This window comes from Malus sylvestris, chromosome 6 (genome assembly GCF_916048215.2).
Source record: "Malus sylvestris chromosome 6, drMalSylv7.2, whole genome shotgun sequence".
Classification (NCBI taxonomy): Eukaryota; Viridiplantae; Streptophyta; class Magnoliopsida; order Rosales; family Rosaceae; genus Malus; species Malus sylvestris.
The window spans coordinates 30229676-30246461 of NC_062265.1; the positions used below are offsets into that span (position 1 = coordinate 30229676).

At 38.1% G+C, this 16786-nt stretch overlaps 2 protein-coding genes across 2 annotated transcripts in view; both read left to right on the top strand.

Moving 5' to 3' along the window:
* LOC126626206 (transcription factor bHLH162-like) overlaps positions 1–16786 on the top strand; it is a 55516-nt gene that overhangs the window by 7442 nt on the left and 31288 nt on the right. The gene's annotated exons all lie outside the window — the stretch shown is intronic.
* LOC126626200 (serine/threonine-protein kinase STY13-like) overlaps positions 8482–16786 on the top strand; it is a 74402-nt gene continuing 66097 nt past the window's right edge. Inside the window, exon 1 of the mRNA XM_050295438.1 lies at positions 8482–8675. Coding sequence (XP_050151395.1) covers positions 8482–8675 — 194 coding nt within the window. The remainder of the gene's footprint in view (positions 8676–16786) is intronic.

Consider the following 16786-nt stretch of genomic DNA (forward strand, 5'->3'; position numbering starts at 1 on the left):
TCCATGCCTGGTATACGAGACATGCATGAGTGCTTCCCAAACAAAGAAAACAACTTTATTCTTGCCCGAGTAATTCGAATTGGGTTATACGACAACATATATTTGAAAAGATAACATTAAGTTAAATATACATATGTCAAGAGAAACGTGATATAGTAGGAGTGAATTTCATAGTATATTCACAAGGCTAGGATTACAGATTTATACACGATTTACTATCAAGGACCTACTCTATTGCCTATAGTGATGTATAGATAGATACAAAGAAAGGAAACAAATAACTACTTATCAATTACAATATTCGATACTTATTTTGCGGGATTCTTTCCTTTAACCGTGTGTAAAATATACTTGTACGGAGTTTACGGACCAAATGGCTACAAAGTTTAATTGTTTATCAATAGCGCGGTGATGCTAGAGAGTCGATACATACTTTGGAGTTGTGGACGAGGAGAGATTTTTCAGTGTGACCGGGACACGGTGTGGTACACCACGTGTCACTATACAAATAGTGGGATATGTATGTTAAAATGTTAGTAACTTAAAAAAAAAAAAAAATTCCCACTATTTATATAAAAACACGTGGTGTACCACTCGTGTTCCAGTTACAATGAAAAATTTATTGTGGATGAGGATTTAAACCCGAGCTATGGTCAACCTTCACAAATACTCCTTCCATGACGTTTGGAAACTAAATGTGACACCATTAACTACACAATTTTGGGTTTTTTTTTTTGATGTTATATTTACTTATATTGATATTGATTAATTCATCGATAGTTTTATAAATTTGCATATCGATGGATATATCGATATCGATATTTGGTTGCCTTAGACAAGAATTATAGGTTTGCAATAGGGTTGGGTATACCAACTCATTTAGATTTAGTCGGAATTAGAGAGAAATTTCTCAAGAAAAATCAAAAGTTTGAAATCTGTAATGGGTTCTATCAATTGTTTTGAAGTGAATCAATAAATATCGTTGATATTCATTGATTTTATACGGCGAAGTTTGCATTTCACCACCTTTCAATATCGATCTTAATCTTTGAATGTTTTGACGGAACCATGAACAATTTAATGGATATTTTAACACTGATTTGGTAGCAAATCGGTGGTCGTTGGAGATGCATCCACATTGGATCACTGCTGAAAATACCAAAGCCAAGAACAAAAAAATATCTACAGATTATATGGTCCCTTTTGGAGATACCATCCTTCAATGTTATGTCGTAATCACTCTTTCAAGTGAAAGCTTGATATTATTGAGGATCTAAGGTTGGTAAATCTCTGCTTTTTTTATATCAGAAATCTGCCAGACCACACTGTCCATATTATATATGCCTCACAAAATTATCGTTGCTAATCAACAAGCTTCTGGATATGCTACAATCACTTTTTTTTGGTTAAATGGTAGATTTATTAAATTAGAGCATTTTCAAATGAGAAGTCAAATTCAAAACATTAACTTTCAATTTTATGGCTGACTTGACAGTTTGACATATTGTCAATATTTTACTTCCACCCGATATGCCAAATTTTATTACTTTATTTATGTTTTTTTTAAAAAAAAAACCAAAATAATAAAGTTGGGTTGTTGTGGGTTAGTAATAAAATAATACTTAACTATGCTAGCATTTAAGGTAAGGTAAGTGGAATGTCTTTGGAAATAGCAAAAACCATATTTGAAGGTACTGTCAATTTTGACATCACTCTATCCATGTCAGCTTAGCCTTCTTTTCCATGTCAGCTTTGACATCTCGGTTGGAGTAAATGATACGTTGTTTGTTACTGTTATATGTTTATATGGTGAACTGCCGATTTAGTCATTGAATTATCACCAAGTAAAAATTAGGTCCCCAAATTATTATTTTTTTTCAGAAAAATAGGTCCCTTAACTCATTACAAACAGCGAATTTCATCCTTGCCGTTAGATTTCAAGTTTTTCCATCCAATTTTATGTTAACTTAGGTCATGTGACTTGCACATTACATATGTAAAAGGGTAAAATCATCATTTTCTATGCCCATACTCTGGTGTTGGTCTTTAAGGTAACCAGGACTCTTTCAAGAGAGAAGAGAGACAACGCCTGCTTCGCTACTCTGCTTTTCTTACTCCTATTGGTTGATGATCTAGGTATGTTGCACTTTAAGGCGATTTTGAAACTTTTGCTCAAAAATTTCTCAAACAGAGACAAATCTTGACGAATTTTCAAAGTTGGTTGAACGAAGAGATGTCTTTCCAACTCAGAGATGGTGGGGAGCCTCCACGTTATAGTAAGTGTACTTAATTTGGTTCAATAAAAAAATCAAGTTATGTTGTCTCTTTCTGTGTTTGCATATATTCCCTCGTTGTACTAGGTTTTAGGGATTTTAATACTATCAAATTAGGTTTTTTTTTTTTTAATGTCGAATTGGGTGATCCTAATGAATTAAATTGGTATGCATATCCACAGCCAATAATGGCTCACTAAGTTGTGGTATTTGACTCTCATTTTACTGACTATGCAGCTGCAACAGACTTATTCTCCCTTGAAATTCACCATGGGGGTTATTTAGTGGATGGCTTTTACTTGGGGGGAAAAATGCATTGGAAGGACAATATTAGTAGAGATTGTATAACCATGTGAGACTTATGGGAGCTAGCAGAGTATCTTGGGTACAATAAAGAGACCACAAAGTTATTTTATATGAAGAAAAGGAAAAGATGGGTTCCTATTACTTGTGATGCAGATTACTTTCAATGTGCAAAATGTCTAACCAAAAAAAGCATAGTAGTGATTTAGCTCACAGATAAGTCACAAGAAGTGCATAATATAGAGATTCAAGCATCATTGCAAAATGCCATAACTGAGATCAATGTAGAAGATGTTATTCCCATCATTAGATGTTTTGTCATGTGCCATTTTGAGGCTTGGTTGGTGTTCATCTGAGAATCTGAATGGATTGGAAACTTCTTCACTGCTAAGTCTTTCGCTAGCAAGGGTTACTAATAAAGCCTTATTTTCTACTCTGTCATTAGATGCTTTGAAGTTTGGAGTGCCATGGGTTTGGTCGGTGCGAGCCACATGGCAATATTGGCACGATTAGGAGTCGTGGTGCAAGATCGGCATAGTTAGGAGCCATAGTGACAGATTAATAGTTGCCGAGAGTCGTGGAGTAGGTAGGCACAACTGTGAGCGCAGAGCTGGGGTTGACTTGGGCTAAGTTATGCGCAACCAGAGGACTTGGACCACTAGGTCTGTGATGCTCGGCTACTGGTGATGTGCCACTTCAGTGTTGAATCGTCTAGAATGTTGAGAACAAAACCTGCCCCCAGTTCTTGGTAGTTGGGCTGGTGTGTCCTTTTGGTACTTGTCTGCACCCGGCACACCATTTGGTTGAGCTACTGTGTTTGTCAGAATAGAAGTAATCTTTGTATCTAACAACCTATGTGGGATAGTTTCGTCTGCTTGATCTTGTCAATGAAAGGTGACTCATTTGTGTTGGTCATGTCTTGTCGGAGCGCTTCATCAGTAGCTTGTTGCATTGGAAATTGCGTAATCGCTTGATCTTGAGCCTCTCTACTTCTTCCTGAATGTGCCTTTGTTGGGGTAGTTGAGCTCTCGATTGTCCCCAGTCGTGACATGTTAGTCTAGGCTGCTCTTCCCTGTGCTCTGTTCGTCTATGCCGAGGCTGTGGTGCATGTGGTACGTTCCTGACAGGCGAGCGAATTACTCACAGGCTGCCGGTTGAACTTGAGCCGAATTGAGTGACTGCTTCTCTCCGTCCGTCGTGTTGCCTACTCCGATGTGAGGTGGATAATGCTCCTTGCTGACCTAGCCGCGAATGAACATTTCGCCTGGAAGGTTGCTCATTGTTGATTATCGGAGTGTGGCCCCAACCATGAATGTATGCTCGTCTGTGAGGCTTGATCAGGAATGCACGCTCATCTGCACGCTAAGACAAGAGTATACACTATCCCGATAACCCAAGCGGGAGCATAAACTGCTAGAATACTCGGATCGTGGCTGGTTGAGAGGCTGCTTGTCAGGACGCTACTGAAGAGGTTCGTCGTTTGCCCTTGTCATGCTTCAGGACTCTTTATCTAAGGCACGCTGCAAGAGCTGATTCACCAAGGTAGTCTAATGCGTAAGGGCGTTTATCAACTCTATGACTTGTTGAGACAAGTGTTGTTCGCTATTTGGGTTGGAAGAGCTTGGATGAAATACGTCTTTTTGGGCAGTGGAAGTGTGGTAGATTCTGGGTGCGAGATTTGAGTTGGGAAATGTCAAATCCACGGAGAAATGTGATGAAAATGCCCTCGGTTCAATCGTCGGCCCAGAAATCTGAAGCCGAGACGGTTAAACCAGTCTTGGACCGATGAGAATTGCTTGAAAAGCTATGGGAGTGGGCTGTTCGACTTGTGGCGCAAGTGGGTGTTGGGCTTGGGCGGCTCGGGCCGGCTCACCTTGGGCTTGGGCCCGTGAGGGCTTGAATGGCATGGCTTGGGCTGTGGTCTTGGCTTGGGCCCGTGAGGGCTTTAATGGCATAGCTTGGTGCCGTGGTGGTTGCTATGGTGGCGCTCCGTGGGGGTGATGCCGCTCTTCTCATTGTCGTGTTGAGCCTTATGGATCACCGTAGGCTTTACCGAGGATGGTGCCGTGGCGGTTGGTATGATGGCGCTTCATGGGGGTGGTGTCGCTCCACTCATTGTCGTGTTAAGCCTTGTGGATCGATGTGGTCCTAATTCTTGAACGTTGGAATTTCCGTTCATTGAGGTTTCCGAATCTTTTGCCATTGTACTTTTCTTTTACGTTTTATCGAAAAATCTACAAATGAACAAGAAAACGAAAAACCTTGAATGCGAGAGTCTTCTACGAGCGTGTGACTCAAACTCTCAATGAAAACACCAATTTGTGGATGCAAATTTCTGCCTTATTCTTCTTGGACAAAATTGCACCTACAAAATAATTAACATCTTAAGTCATGACTAAAAGCCTCACGCACCCATGATTAATGGGGGGCTTTGGCCGAAGAACCTCTGATACCAAAGTTAGAATTTGAGGGAAAAATGTTTAGACAAGTATGGAGAATTTAACAAGAGAGTTGGACTTAGGTTTTTGGGAGAAATGAGAGCTATTTATAGGGGTGTGGCAGACCCTTATTTGGAGAAAAGGGATCCGGCCACTTATGGTGGTTTTTTGGTGTAATTGCAAGATATTATGTCAAAATAATATCTTGCAATCAATTAGGAAATTAATTAGAAAAGTAATTAATTAATTAGGAAATTAATCAATTAATTTAGGTAATTAATCCTAATTTGAATGAATAATTGAAGGTTACCTTGTGGGGAGGATTTGATGAGGATGGATGAAATATGTTTTGAATAAATACCTATTTTGATCACTTTTGACCTTGATTGAGTCGTGATTGCCTGTTATTTGCACGTGGGAGTTCCGATGTGGCTCGATGGAAATTTTGTCTTTTTCACCAAAAAGTACACGTGTCGCCTCTATAATTTTCCTGATTATTTTTTACTTCACAATATGTATGTTCTCTTAAACTCAAGTTTTAAATTCTTACTCAGTAGATTAGAGTAAATTTTTATTAAAACAAGCAATATAAAAAGAGGAAAAAACTCAAGCCCAAACTTGAATCACAAACTCTCTGTAAATATAGTGGCCAAGTATTTATTTTTTATTTATTTAACAAATGATATTATTCAAGGTTCTAAAAAACGTTAGGCACTAGTCGGGTGGCGGGCTGACGCCTAGCTCCTAGGCTGCTAGGCGGGGTTTTGGCGGATTTAGGTAAATTTCTTGTATATCTTGTAAATAAGTGTATATTGACACTTACAAAAAATTATACTTGTATGAAATCCATGCATAAAATAATAAAAGAATGATAAAATGCAAAAAGAGTATCCAACAAGTCCAAAATTTAAAAACACATTAAGCATATATGTCATATAGACCTGGCATTTTGGACCCGACCTGTTAACCCGACCCGACCCGTTAATATTAGTATTTGGGTGGATGCTTAACGGGTCGGGTTGCTAACGGGTGAACTCGTTAACAACCCGTTAAATAACAGGTCACTTTGGGTCAACCCGTTAGACCCGTTAGCACCCTTTAACACCCGTTAGTTGACGATGTTTTAGTAATTTCAATAAAGTCTTAACAACAAAATATAAACTCTATGCAAAAAAAAAAAATTAATTGTTAACGGGTGAAACGGGTGACTCGTTAGCTTAATGGGTGGGGTTCGGGTGACCCGTTAGCTTAACGGGTTGAGTTCAGGTGATCCATTAACTTAACGGGTCGGGTTCAACCCGACCCAAACCCAATAAACCCGACCCGTTTACAGGTCTAATGTCATATAACCATAGTGAGGAGTATTGTAAGATGACACATGTACAATAAGTTCACATTTTAAAACCACATAAAATGCAAAATAAGAGGAAAATAAGGAAATATAGTAATGTAGATAGATATTTTTTTTTTTCAAAAAAAAAAAAAAAAAAACTGCCTAGCCGCCTACAGCCCAATCAATTTTTTCAACCGATTTGCAAGAAAACACCTCGGGTCACCACTGCCCAACGCCTAGGCCATTTTTTAGAACACTGATATTATCCATACTAAAGGAGTGGGGTAGTGGGCTCCTCATAATGAGATAACGATAATGTGATTCAAATTTGTCTTTGACAAACATCGAACCTATGGAACTAAGGGACAAGACAAAAATAAAAATAAATAGGTGTAAATAAAAAGAGAGAGTTGAGAGAGAGGAATGGGAGGTTGGGACCTGGGGGAGGAGACCAGAGTGGGTTAGAAGACTCAAAAGCACACGTTGATTGTAGGCAGCAACATGTGCTCACATGCATAGTAATATCGACGAAATATTGAGGATATTTCGGTTTTTTCGAATCACGGATATTTCGGAACATATCCATGTACATATCGTACAAATATCGACAATATCGATGATAATATCAGAAAATATCGATGTCGATAATTTCGCTCACACTTCAGCAATATTTTGTCAAAATATTGGTGTAATATCACTAAAATATCGATGCAAAGGAAGGAAAAAAAAAGAAGCAACATGTGCTCACATGCATAGTCTGAAATATCGATAATATCGACGAAATATCGAGGATATTTCGGTTTTTTCGAATCACAGATATTTCAGAACATATCCATGTACATATCGTACAAAGATCGACGATAATATTGGAAAATATCGATGCCCTATAATTTCGCTCACACTTCAGCAATATTTTGTCAAAATATTGGTGTAATATCACTAAAATATCGATGCAAAGGAAGGAAAAAAAAAGAAGCAACATGTGCTCACATGCATAGTCTGAAATATCGATAATATCGACGAAATATCGAGGATATTTCGGTTTTTTCGAATCACAGATATTTCAGAACATATCCATGTACATATCGTACAAAGATCGACGATAATATTGGAAAATATCGATGCCCTATAATTTTGCTCACACTTCAACAATATTTTGTCAAAATATCGGTGTAATATCACTAAAATATCGATGCAAAGGAAGGAAAAAAAAAGAAAAAAAAGAAAAAAAAGGGAAAAAAAGGAGGAAAAAAAAAACACAAAGGGGATTTGAACCCCTCCCATTTTACTCCTCCAACACCGTAACCACCATATATCACTTATGTTTTAGTGATAATATACTAAAATATTTATATTTATATGAGTGACATGTTAACAATTACATGCAAAACTATTTTGGGGATTTATCATTTGATGAATACTCTTCACAATAAACTTACTCTACACATAGAGATGATGAAGATAGTGAAAATTTTGAACCTCATAGGAACTTTATGTGGTACTAAATCACTCATGTATCTTACCATGCAATGTATAAAGTGTAAAATATTGTAGTAAATCATTATATATAAATGATTATGGTGTGTTTAATATTTTTTTCATTAATTACTACATATTTTCTATACTCACAGTGTTTGCCAGCTCGCTGTATAATCAACTTAAATCAGTTAAATCCATCATGTAATGCATTTCCTTCTAATTTTTTTTTTGATAAACTAATAGATAATTGACTAAATAAACATTCTCCAAAGTTTCAATAAAAATTTCTAAGTTTTTCTTACAATTTTCGTAGTTTTTATTCAATTTTTATCGATATCAATAATATCCCGATATTTCCATTGAAATTTCAATATTTTTGAACTACCGATATTTTCGATAATATCAATATTCACATGTCACATGCCACTCTTCTTATTCATTAATTTCATTTTTTACCCCCTCCCCTCCCCTTTGCCCTCCTCCCTCCTCCCTCCTCCCTCCTCCTCCATAGCCTCTCTCTCTCTCTCTCTCTCTCTCATAGTCATAGTCAATACTCATAATTTCCAAGTCAAAACACAAAACAAAAAGGAAACCAACTCGTTCAATTTCTGAGCTTCTGAGGGCAAAATAACCATAAGCTGAATCAAGAAAAAAAATGAAGGAAAGCTCAGATGGGTTTGTGAGGGCAGATCAGATTGATCTGAAGAGCTTGGATGAGCAGCTGGAAAGGCATCTCAACAGGGTCTTGACTTTGGAGAAGAACAAGATCATGAGAGACCCTGAAACCAATTCCAACAGCATCCACCTCACTACCACCTCCAACTCCAATTCAACCACCACCTCCACTTCCTCCATGACCCTCTCCATCCCCAGGCGCCACCGCCAGGAGTGGGAGATCGACCCATCCAAGCTCCTCATCAAGTCTGTCATTGCTCGTGGCACCGTCCACCGTGGCATCTACGACGGTCAAGATGTCGCCGGTAATCCCCTCCTGTCATTTTAGCTCATCTTTCATTTGGGTCCTTAAAAAGTTGTCAAGTTCCTCACTTTTGTGACTTTCTCCCCAAAAATTCAACCTTTTTCTTTCAATTTTCGATACCCCTTTCTTACAATGTTATCCTTTTGTTGTATTTATTTTCTGCAGTGTATTATGGATGTTTTTAGCAAAAACCCATTTGGTTTTTTACTTTACTTTAATTGAATTTTGGGAGATAATTGAAGATCTTAGTTAATTTCCACTTTGGGTTTTCTACTGTAAAATGTAGTTTAAACACAAAAGTAAGGTTGATTATGGTGTTCTCTTGCCATTATTCACTTTGTTTAGTCAGTTTAAATGTTGGATTAGTTGAACTTTGTGGTTGATCTTGCAAGTCACTACAAGTTTCTTACTTTATAGTTTATATACATTTAGGTATTCTATATATATATATATATATATGTGTGTGTGTGTGGCAAAATTCCCAATGCACATATTCAATGGACTGCAATGAAGGTTGCCGATTGTCCACTGTAATTGTACTTTTATGGAGTCCGTGACTCTTACACGGGTTTGTGTTGAATTTTCTGTTGAGAGCAACTTGGATAATGTTGCTGTATTCCTGACTTTCATGGGAGTTCCCCACCTGTTAGTTGAAACTTATTCAACAACTAAATTGGAAAAATGCTTATCCATACGTATTTATGTTAGCGAAACTCCTTATTTATCAACACATTATTGTAGTTGCTGTCGTCATCATCTTCCAATCCAACCAAATTATGACCTTTTCGGTTCTTTGTATTCTTCTCTTCCTTTTTTTCGTTTTGTTGGTTCGTGATGATTCACGATTGGGTTGCAAATTTTACCGTTATAATGACGGCTCCATTGTTTAATGCCAGTTAAATTGCTTGACTGGGGTGAACCGGTGAAGAGGGTCACAGGACAGACTCAGAGATTGCTTCTCTAAGGGCAGCTTTTACTCAAGAAGTTGCGGTCTGGCAAAAACTAGATCATCCTAATGTTACTAAGGTAACTTTCCACCTCTCTTTTTTAAGAATTTTCGGAAGTGTCATTTGGATTTGATCGATTCTTCTAACTTTTATGAATATCAAAACCCGAATGTCTTTGTTTTAAGAAAGCCTCTAGCATATGCAACATTGTAGACATTCACTATGTCACTTCACTAGGGTTGGTTTTTCTGCGGTTATTCATAGGGCGTCCACGGACCACGCAAAGGTTTCTAACTACCTAGTTATACAATTTTTCTCTAGTCAGCGTATCATTATCCTCCTTGATTTATCACAGCCTAAGGTTGCAACCGTACCCGAGACAGTTGCCTTCCTTTTCTTTGGTATCCTTCAGTTGCATCTCTCACCACCTGAGTGAGGTAGAAGCATTAGTTTTTGTATCATGAATTTTCAGAACTTACTTAGCAATATCAGGTAGCAAATAAGTTAAGCGATGACTTTTTAAATATATGCACAGTAGTGAATACATGCTGGCAAAATAGCCAAAATGGTCCTTAAGATTTGCATAACTCATCACTTTGGTCCCTAACATTTCAAATCGATAAAAGTGGTCCCTGAGATTGTCCACCATCCATCATTTTGTTCCTTTCGTTAACACTCCGTTAAGTGTCCCGGGGCTCTTGGCCGAAAGTTTGGGCAATTTTCAAAGCTTCGTAACTCAATCGTTTCTTAACCAAATTCGACCCATAATATATCAAAATGAAAATAGGAAAGTGTATAATGAGATTATAACTATTTGGAAGCCCAATGGTTGCCGGAGATGGCCGGAAAATAGCCTCAAAGTTGACTGGTCCGAGGGAAAACTTGAAAGCTCGCCGGAAACTGGGTAAACTTTAAACATTCATAACTTCTTCAATACTCAACGAAATCAAGTGATTCAAAAATAAAAATCATACTTCTCGACGAGAAGAAGAGAATGGTACATTATTTGATGGCTAACTCTCTGTGTTGTGGCCGGAAAACGGCTCGAAAGTGGCTATCTTGGTCTCGAGTTAGCTACTTTTGAGCTGTTTTCCGGCCAAATCACGGCGATTCAGCCGTCTAAAAAGGTACCATTCTCTTCGTCTCGTCGAGAAGTATGATTTTCATTTTTGAATCACTTGATTTCGTTGAGTATTGAAGAAGTTATGAACGTTTAAAATTTACCTAGTTTCCGGCAAGTTTTCCAGTTTTCCCTCGAACCAGTCAACTTTGAGGCTATTTTCCGGCCATCTCCGGCAACCATTGGGCTTCCAAATAGGTATAATCTTATTATACACTTTCCTATCTTCATTTTGATATATTATGGGTCGAATTTGCTTAAGAAACGATTGAGTTACGAAACTTTGAAAATTGCCTAAACTTCTGGCCAAGAGCTCCGGGACACTTAACGAAGTTTTTAACGGAATGACCAAAATGATGGATGGTGGACAATCTCAAGGACCATTTTTATCGATTTGAAATGTTAGAGACCAAAGTGATGAGTTATGCAAATCTCAGGGACCATTTTGGCTATTTAGCCATACATGCTACATTTTCTTTTGTCCAGACTTCTTACATACGACAATTTTCTATGCTATTTAACAGGCTATAAGAAGTTCAAGACTTTAAGGGAGATTATATTCACATCCCAAATTACTTCTCCCACACCCTTTTAATATTTTTCTATCAAATGTTAGTGGTCTGTAGAAAATATTAAAAAAGTAAAAGGTGTGGGAGAAGTAATTAAGGGTGTGTGAATATAATCTCTCAACTTTAATGCTCCTCTTCAATAAATGCCATTGACACTTGTGTTCAAGACTTTTCTACAGGATCGGCAGTTCACATTAGTTAGATGTATGGTCCCTCTTTGAGCTGAAAATAAAGGGGCTTTTTGGGATAGCCAGACTAGGGGCTGGTTTGGTATTGCTGTGCTTTGAAAAAAAGCTGCTGTGAGAATAAGCGGCTATGCTGTGAGAATAAGCGGCTGTGAAATAAATCAGCAGAGTGTTTGGTAAACTTTTTTGTAAAAGTGCTTTTGGAAAAAAAAGTAGTCTAATATTGGGTCTTTTCATTAAAGAAGCACTGTAGCTCCATGTGCTTTGAAAAAAAGCCAGTTTTCCAAAGCTACAAATAGCAGCTTCAGCTTTTTCCTTTGATTTCAGCTTATTCTCACAGCAGCTTCCAAAATAAGCTCTTTTTTTTCAGTTTACCAAACACCTAAAACCCTCACAGCTTTTTTTCATGGCTGCTTTTTTTTTAAGCACCTCACTCCCAAACTAGGTCTAGACCCTTCTCAGCTGATGGTCTCCCTTGGATGTGTGTGGGGGACTTAAATGAATTAATATGGCCATATGAAAAACGGGAAGGCAAAGAGTGGGATGTTGGTCGACGACGCTTCCTCAAAGACTTAATCCAGCGGAAAGAACTGATTGATCTGGGCTATTCAGGACCCTAGTTTACTTGGAAGCGAGATTGGGAGGATTGGGGTTTCATTGAAGAAAGACTTGATAGGGCAGTGGCTAATAATTCTTGGATGGAGCTATGGCCGAATACAAATGTATCCCACGACCCTTTTATGGGTTCTAGTCATAGGCCTCTTATCATTAATACATGCCTTCATTTTGTATCATCCTCAAAACCTTTTAAATTTGAAGCCTACTAGATTACAGACCCCGATTGTGCCTCTGTAATTTCAAACTCTTGGAATGAAAATTGTCATGGTTCTTTCTCTTGGCGGTGGTTATTTAAACATAATAGTTGTAGAAGAGCACTATCAAAGTGAAGCAAGCAACTTCAAGTTTAAAAACAACCGTAAAGAAATAAACAAGAATCTGACAGCTCTTGAAAAGATCAATGAAATTTAGGATCAGGCCTGTCGAATTTCAACAAGAAAAGGGATTGAAAATCAGCTGGGAGAGCTTTGGAAAAAAAGAAGAGAGTTATGGGCATCAAAGATCAAGAATTAAGTGGCTTAAAAATGGGGACGCAAATACTTCGTTCTTTCACCGCACCACAATTCAAAGAAGGCAATCTAATAGAGTTAGGAAAATCAAGGGTGATGAAGATATTTGAATTGAAAAATATTTGAAAGATATTTTCAGTCTCTTTTCACTTCAGATGGCTCGAAGGATACGTGGGAGGCATTATGTGGTATTCAACAGGTTGTTACGAGCATGGAAGAAAAAATCGATAATATTGGCGAAATATCGCCGATATTATCGTTTTTTTGAAGATCCGATATTTTTTTAACTCCAAATGATTTTCGTCAAAATATCGGGATATTATTGATAATATCGCGATATTTTCGAAATTATCGATAATATCGCAATATTTTCGAAATTATCGATAATATCGCAATATTTTCGAAATTATCAATAATATCGCCATATAATACTAAAAAATACTTAAATATGTTGAGAAAACTCAACACATACTTCACTTGATCATAGCCCAAAGGGCGAACAAGATAGGGCTTACTGAGCAGGGGAATGTGGGTTTTATAGGACAAATTGCGAGGGCAGTGAGTAAGCATGGGCGATGTGGGACTCTCCCAATAGGAGAAAATCAGAATTTCGGCCGAAAATTTACACCCACTTTAAACGGCCATAACTTTGTCAAAACTCAACGAAATCAAGCAAGATAAAAACGAAAGTTGTAGCCCTCGAAGAGACGAAGAGAATGGTACCTCACACGATGTCTGAATCGTCGTGGTTTGGCCGAAAAATTCCTCGAAAGTCACTGAGATCGCCGGAAACTGGGTAAGATTCAAATGAGTATAACGTTTTTAATACTCAACGAAATTGAGTGAAACAAAAAGGAAAGTTGTACTACTCGACGAGACGAAGAGATTGATACCTTGCACGCCTGCCAAATCGCCGTGGTTTGGCCGGAAATTTCCTCGAAAGCCACTGAGGTCGCCGGAAATTGGGTAAGATTTAAATGAGTATAACTTTTTCAATACGCAACGAAATTGAGTGAAACAAAAAGGAAAGTTGTAGCCCTCGAAGAGACGAAGAGAATGGTACCTCACACGACGTTTGACTCATTGTGGTTTGGCCGTAAATTTCCTCGAAATCCACTGAGGTCGCCGGAAACTGGGTAAGATTCAAATGAGTATAACTTTTTCAATACTCAACGAAATTGAGTGAAACAAAAAGGAAAGTTGTACTACTCGACGAGACGAAGAGATTGATACCTTGCACGCCGGCCAAAATTCAATTGACACACTCCTGGCTTCCAAAATTCAATTCTTTTACTTTATATAAACTTGAAAAAACATAATCGGCATCCAAATTAAAGTTTAGTCTTATTCTTATATGTAAGAAATTTAAAGTGTCAAATTCGGCACATTATTCTTCATCATTTTATTCACTTCCCTTTTTTTTTTTAATATCCTAAATAAAACCTCCAAATATTGTACTAATTAATTATATATAAATGATTATGGTGTGTTTAAACTTCTTTCATTAATTACTACATATTTTCTACACTCACAATGTTTGCCAGCTCGCTATATAATCAACTTAAATCAGTTAAATCCATCATGCAATGCATTTCCTTCCAATTTTTTATGATAAACTAATAGATAATTGACTAAATAAACATCCTACAAAGTTTCATTAAAAATTTCCAAGTTTTTCTTACAATTTCCGTGGTTTCCATGTAATTTTTATCGATATCGATATTATCCCGATATTTCCATCGATATTTCCGTGTTTTCAGACTACCGATATTTCCGATATTACCGATATTTTCTTCCTTGGTTACGAGAGAAATAAACTTATCTTTTACTCAAACAGTCTCCATGATTGAGATCAAGGATGCTGCTATGCAAATGGGGGGCCTAAAAGCACTTGGCCCAGACGGCTTTCAAGGAATATTTTATCACGACTTCCTCAATGAAGTAATCAATAGAGCAGCCTCGGAATTTTTTCAACATGGTCTCCTATCTCCCGAGATGAACCACACAAAAATTGTGCTTATTCCAAAAATCCCAAATCCTGAAACCGTTTCCCAGTTCCGTCCCATTAGCTTGTGTAACTATTTGTACAAGATCATCTCCAAAATCCTTGCCAACCGAATTAAACATATTCTCTCCTCTCTTATATCCCACCATCAAGGTGTTTTTGTGTTGAATCGGCAAATTCAAGACAATATTCTCATAGCCCATGAAACCCTTCACTACCTGAAGAACAAGAAAACAAAGAGAAATTGTGAGGTGGGGTTAAAGGTCGACATGAGGAGTCGGATCCCCTTATTTATTCTTGTTGTTATCGAAGCCCTATCTACTCGGCTAACAAAAGCTTGCACTGAGAATGCTATCCAAAGTATATCTATTTCCCAAGGAGGACCCACTATTTCTCATCTATTATTTGCAGATGATTCCCTATTTTTCTTAAAAGCCACCCCACAAAATTTCCAAGCCTTTATCCATATCCTCAATACCTATTGTGAAGCCTCTGGACAAAAGATCAACTACGATAAATCCACCTTGTTCTTTCTGCAAACACTCCTCAACCCACCAAAGGTGAGATTGGAGCGGTCTTAAATATGATTGACTCCTCAGAACCGGGGAAGTATCTTGGTTTGCCTACAATTTGGGTCCGTTCAAAAAAAAAAAAGAAGCTTTGGCATTTGTCAAAAACCGGATTCAACATAAAGTTCAATCTTGGAAGATCAATTCTCTATCTTTGGCAGGCCGCGAAGTGCTCATTAAGGCAATGGCTTATGCTGTTCCAACGTAACCAATGAATTGTTTTTTATTTCCGCTAACCTTTTGCAGGCAATTAGATGCTCTCATTGCGAACTTTTGGTGGGGCAAAAAAGAGGACGGGCGTCGGATGCATTGAAGGCGTTGGGACACTATTTGCCTCCCTAAAGTGGTCGGGGGCTTGGGTTTTAGGAGCTTCTCGGACTTTAATAAAGCTTTGCTCGCAAAAAAAATTTGGCATTTTATTCAGGAGCCGGACTCTTTTTGGGCAAATGTGTTAAATGGGAGATATTTTCCAAATGGGGAAGCTATGAATGCAACAAAAGGATCTTGTGCATCCTGGGCTTAGAGTATCCTCCTTGAGGGTCAAGCTGTCATCGTTCGAGGAGCTCATCGGCAGATTGTGAATGGTTCCTCCATCAACATTTGGAAAGACAAATGGGTCATATATGTGGAGGATGGTATACTGCGCCCCTCTACTCCGGTCTCGGATGCTGCCCCTTGCCTGGTGAAGGATATTATTGACCCCATCTCTCGTTCGTGGGATACTAGCCAAATCAACTAGCTCTTGACACCTAATGCTATCAGAAGTATTGGGTTAACCTGTATTGTGGATGAGAACTCACCTGATCGTCTAATTTGGCCTCCAACAAAAAATGGCGATTATTCGGTGAAGTCCGGTTATAACTTTTGTCATACTCCTCGAGCGTTGGAACTTGATTTGTGTAGGGGCAAATCTCAGAGCTCTCACCAAACTGGGGATGATTATTGGAAGTTGATGTGGAAGATCAAAACTCTACCCATGATTAAACTTTTCTTATGGCGTGTGGCTACTAATTGCTTACCTACGATGTTAGCTCTATACAACAGGAAAGTTGCTCCCAACCTTATGTGCCCCTTATGCAAAGAGTTCTCGGAATCAACGGAGCATGTCCTTTTCCTTTACCCTTGGACTATCGGCGTTTGGTTTGCAAGCTCACTAAATTATCGAATTGACAGATCAAGCATTACAACTTTTGATGATTGGCTTTTAGCTCTAAGGATAATTGCATGCCATATCTTTGATAATCAATCTTGGGTATATACCACGGCTTCTTTCATATGTTGGGAAATATGGAAAGCAAGGTGTAATTACACCTTCAATCTCTTAGTCTCTTCGACAGAATATATCGCTGCAAAGGATCTATTGTTGCCGGCGCATCAAGTCCTTGCTTATCTTCCTTGTTTCTCCATATTGAGGCTAAGGCAGCTCTTTTAGCAGTCCGCTCAGCGATCCACAACAATT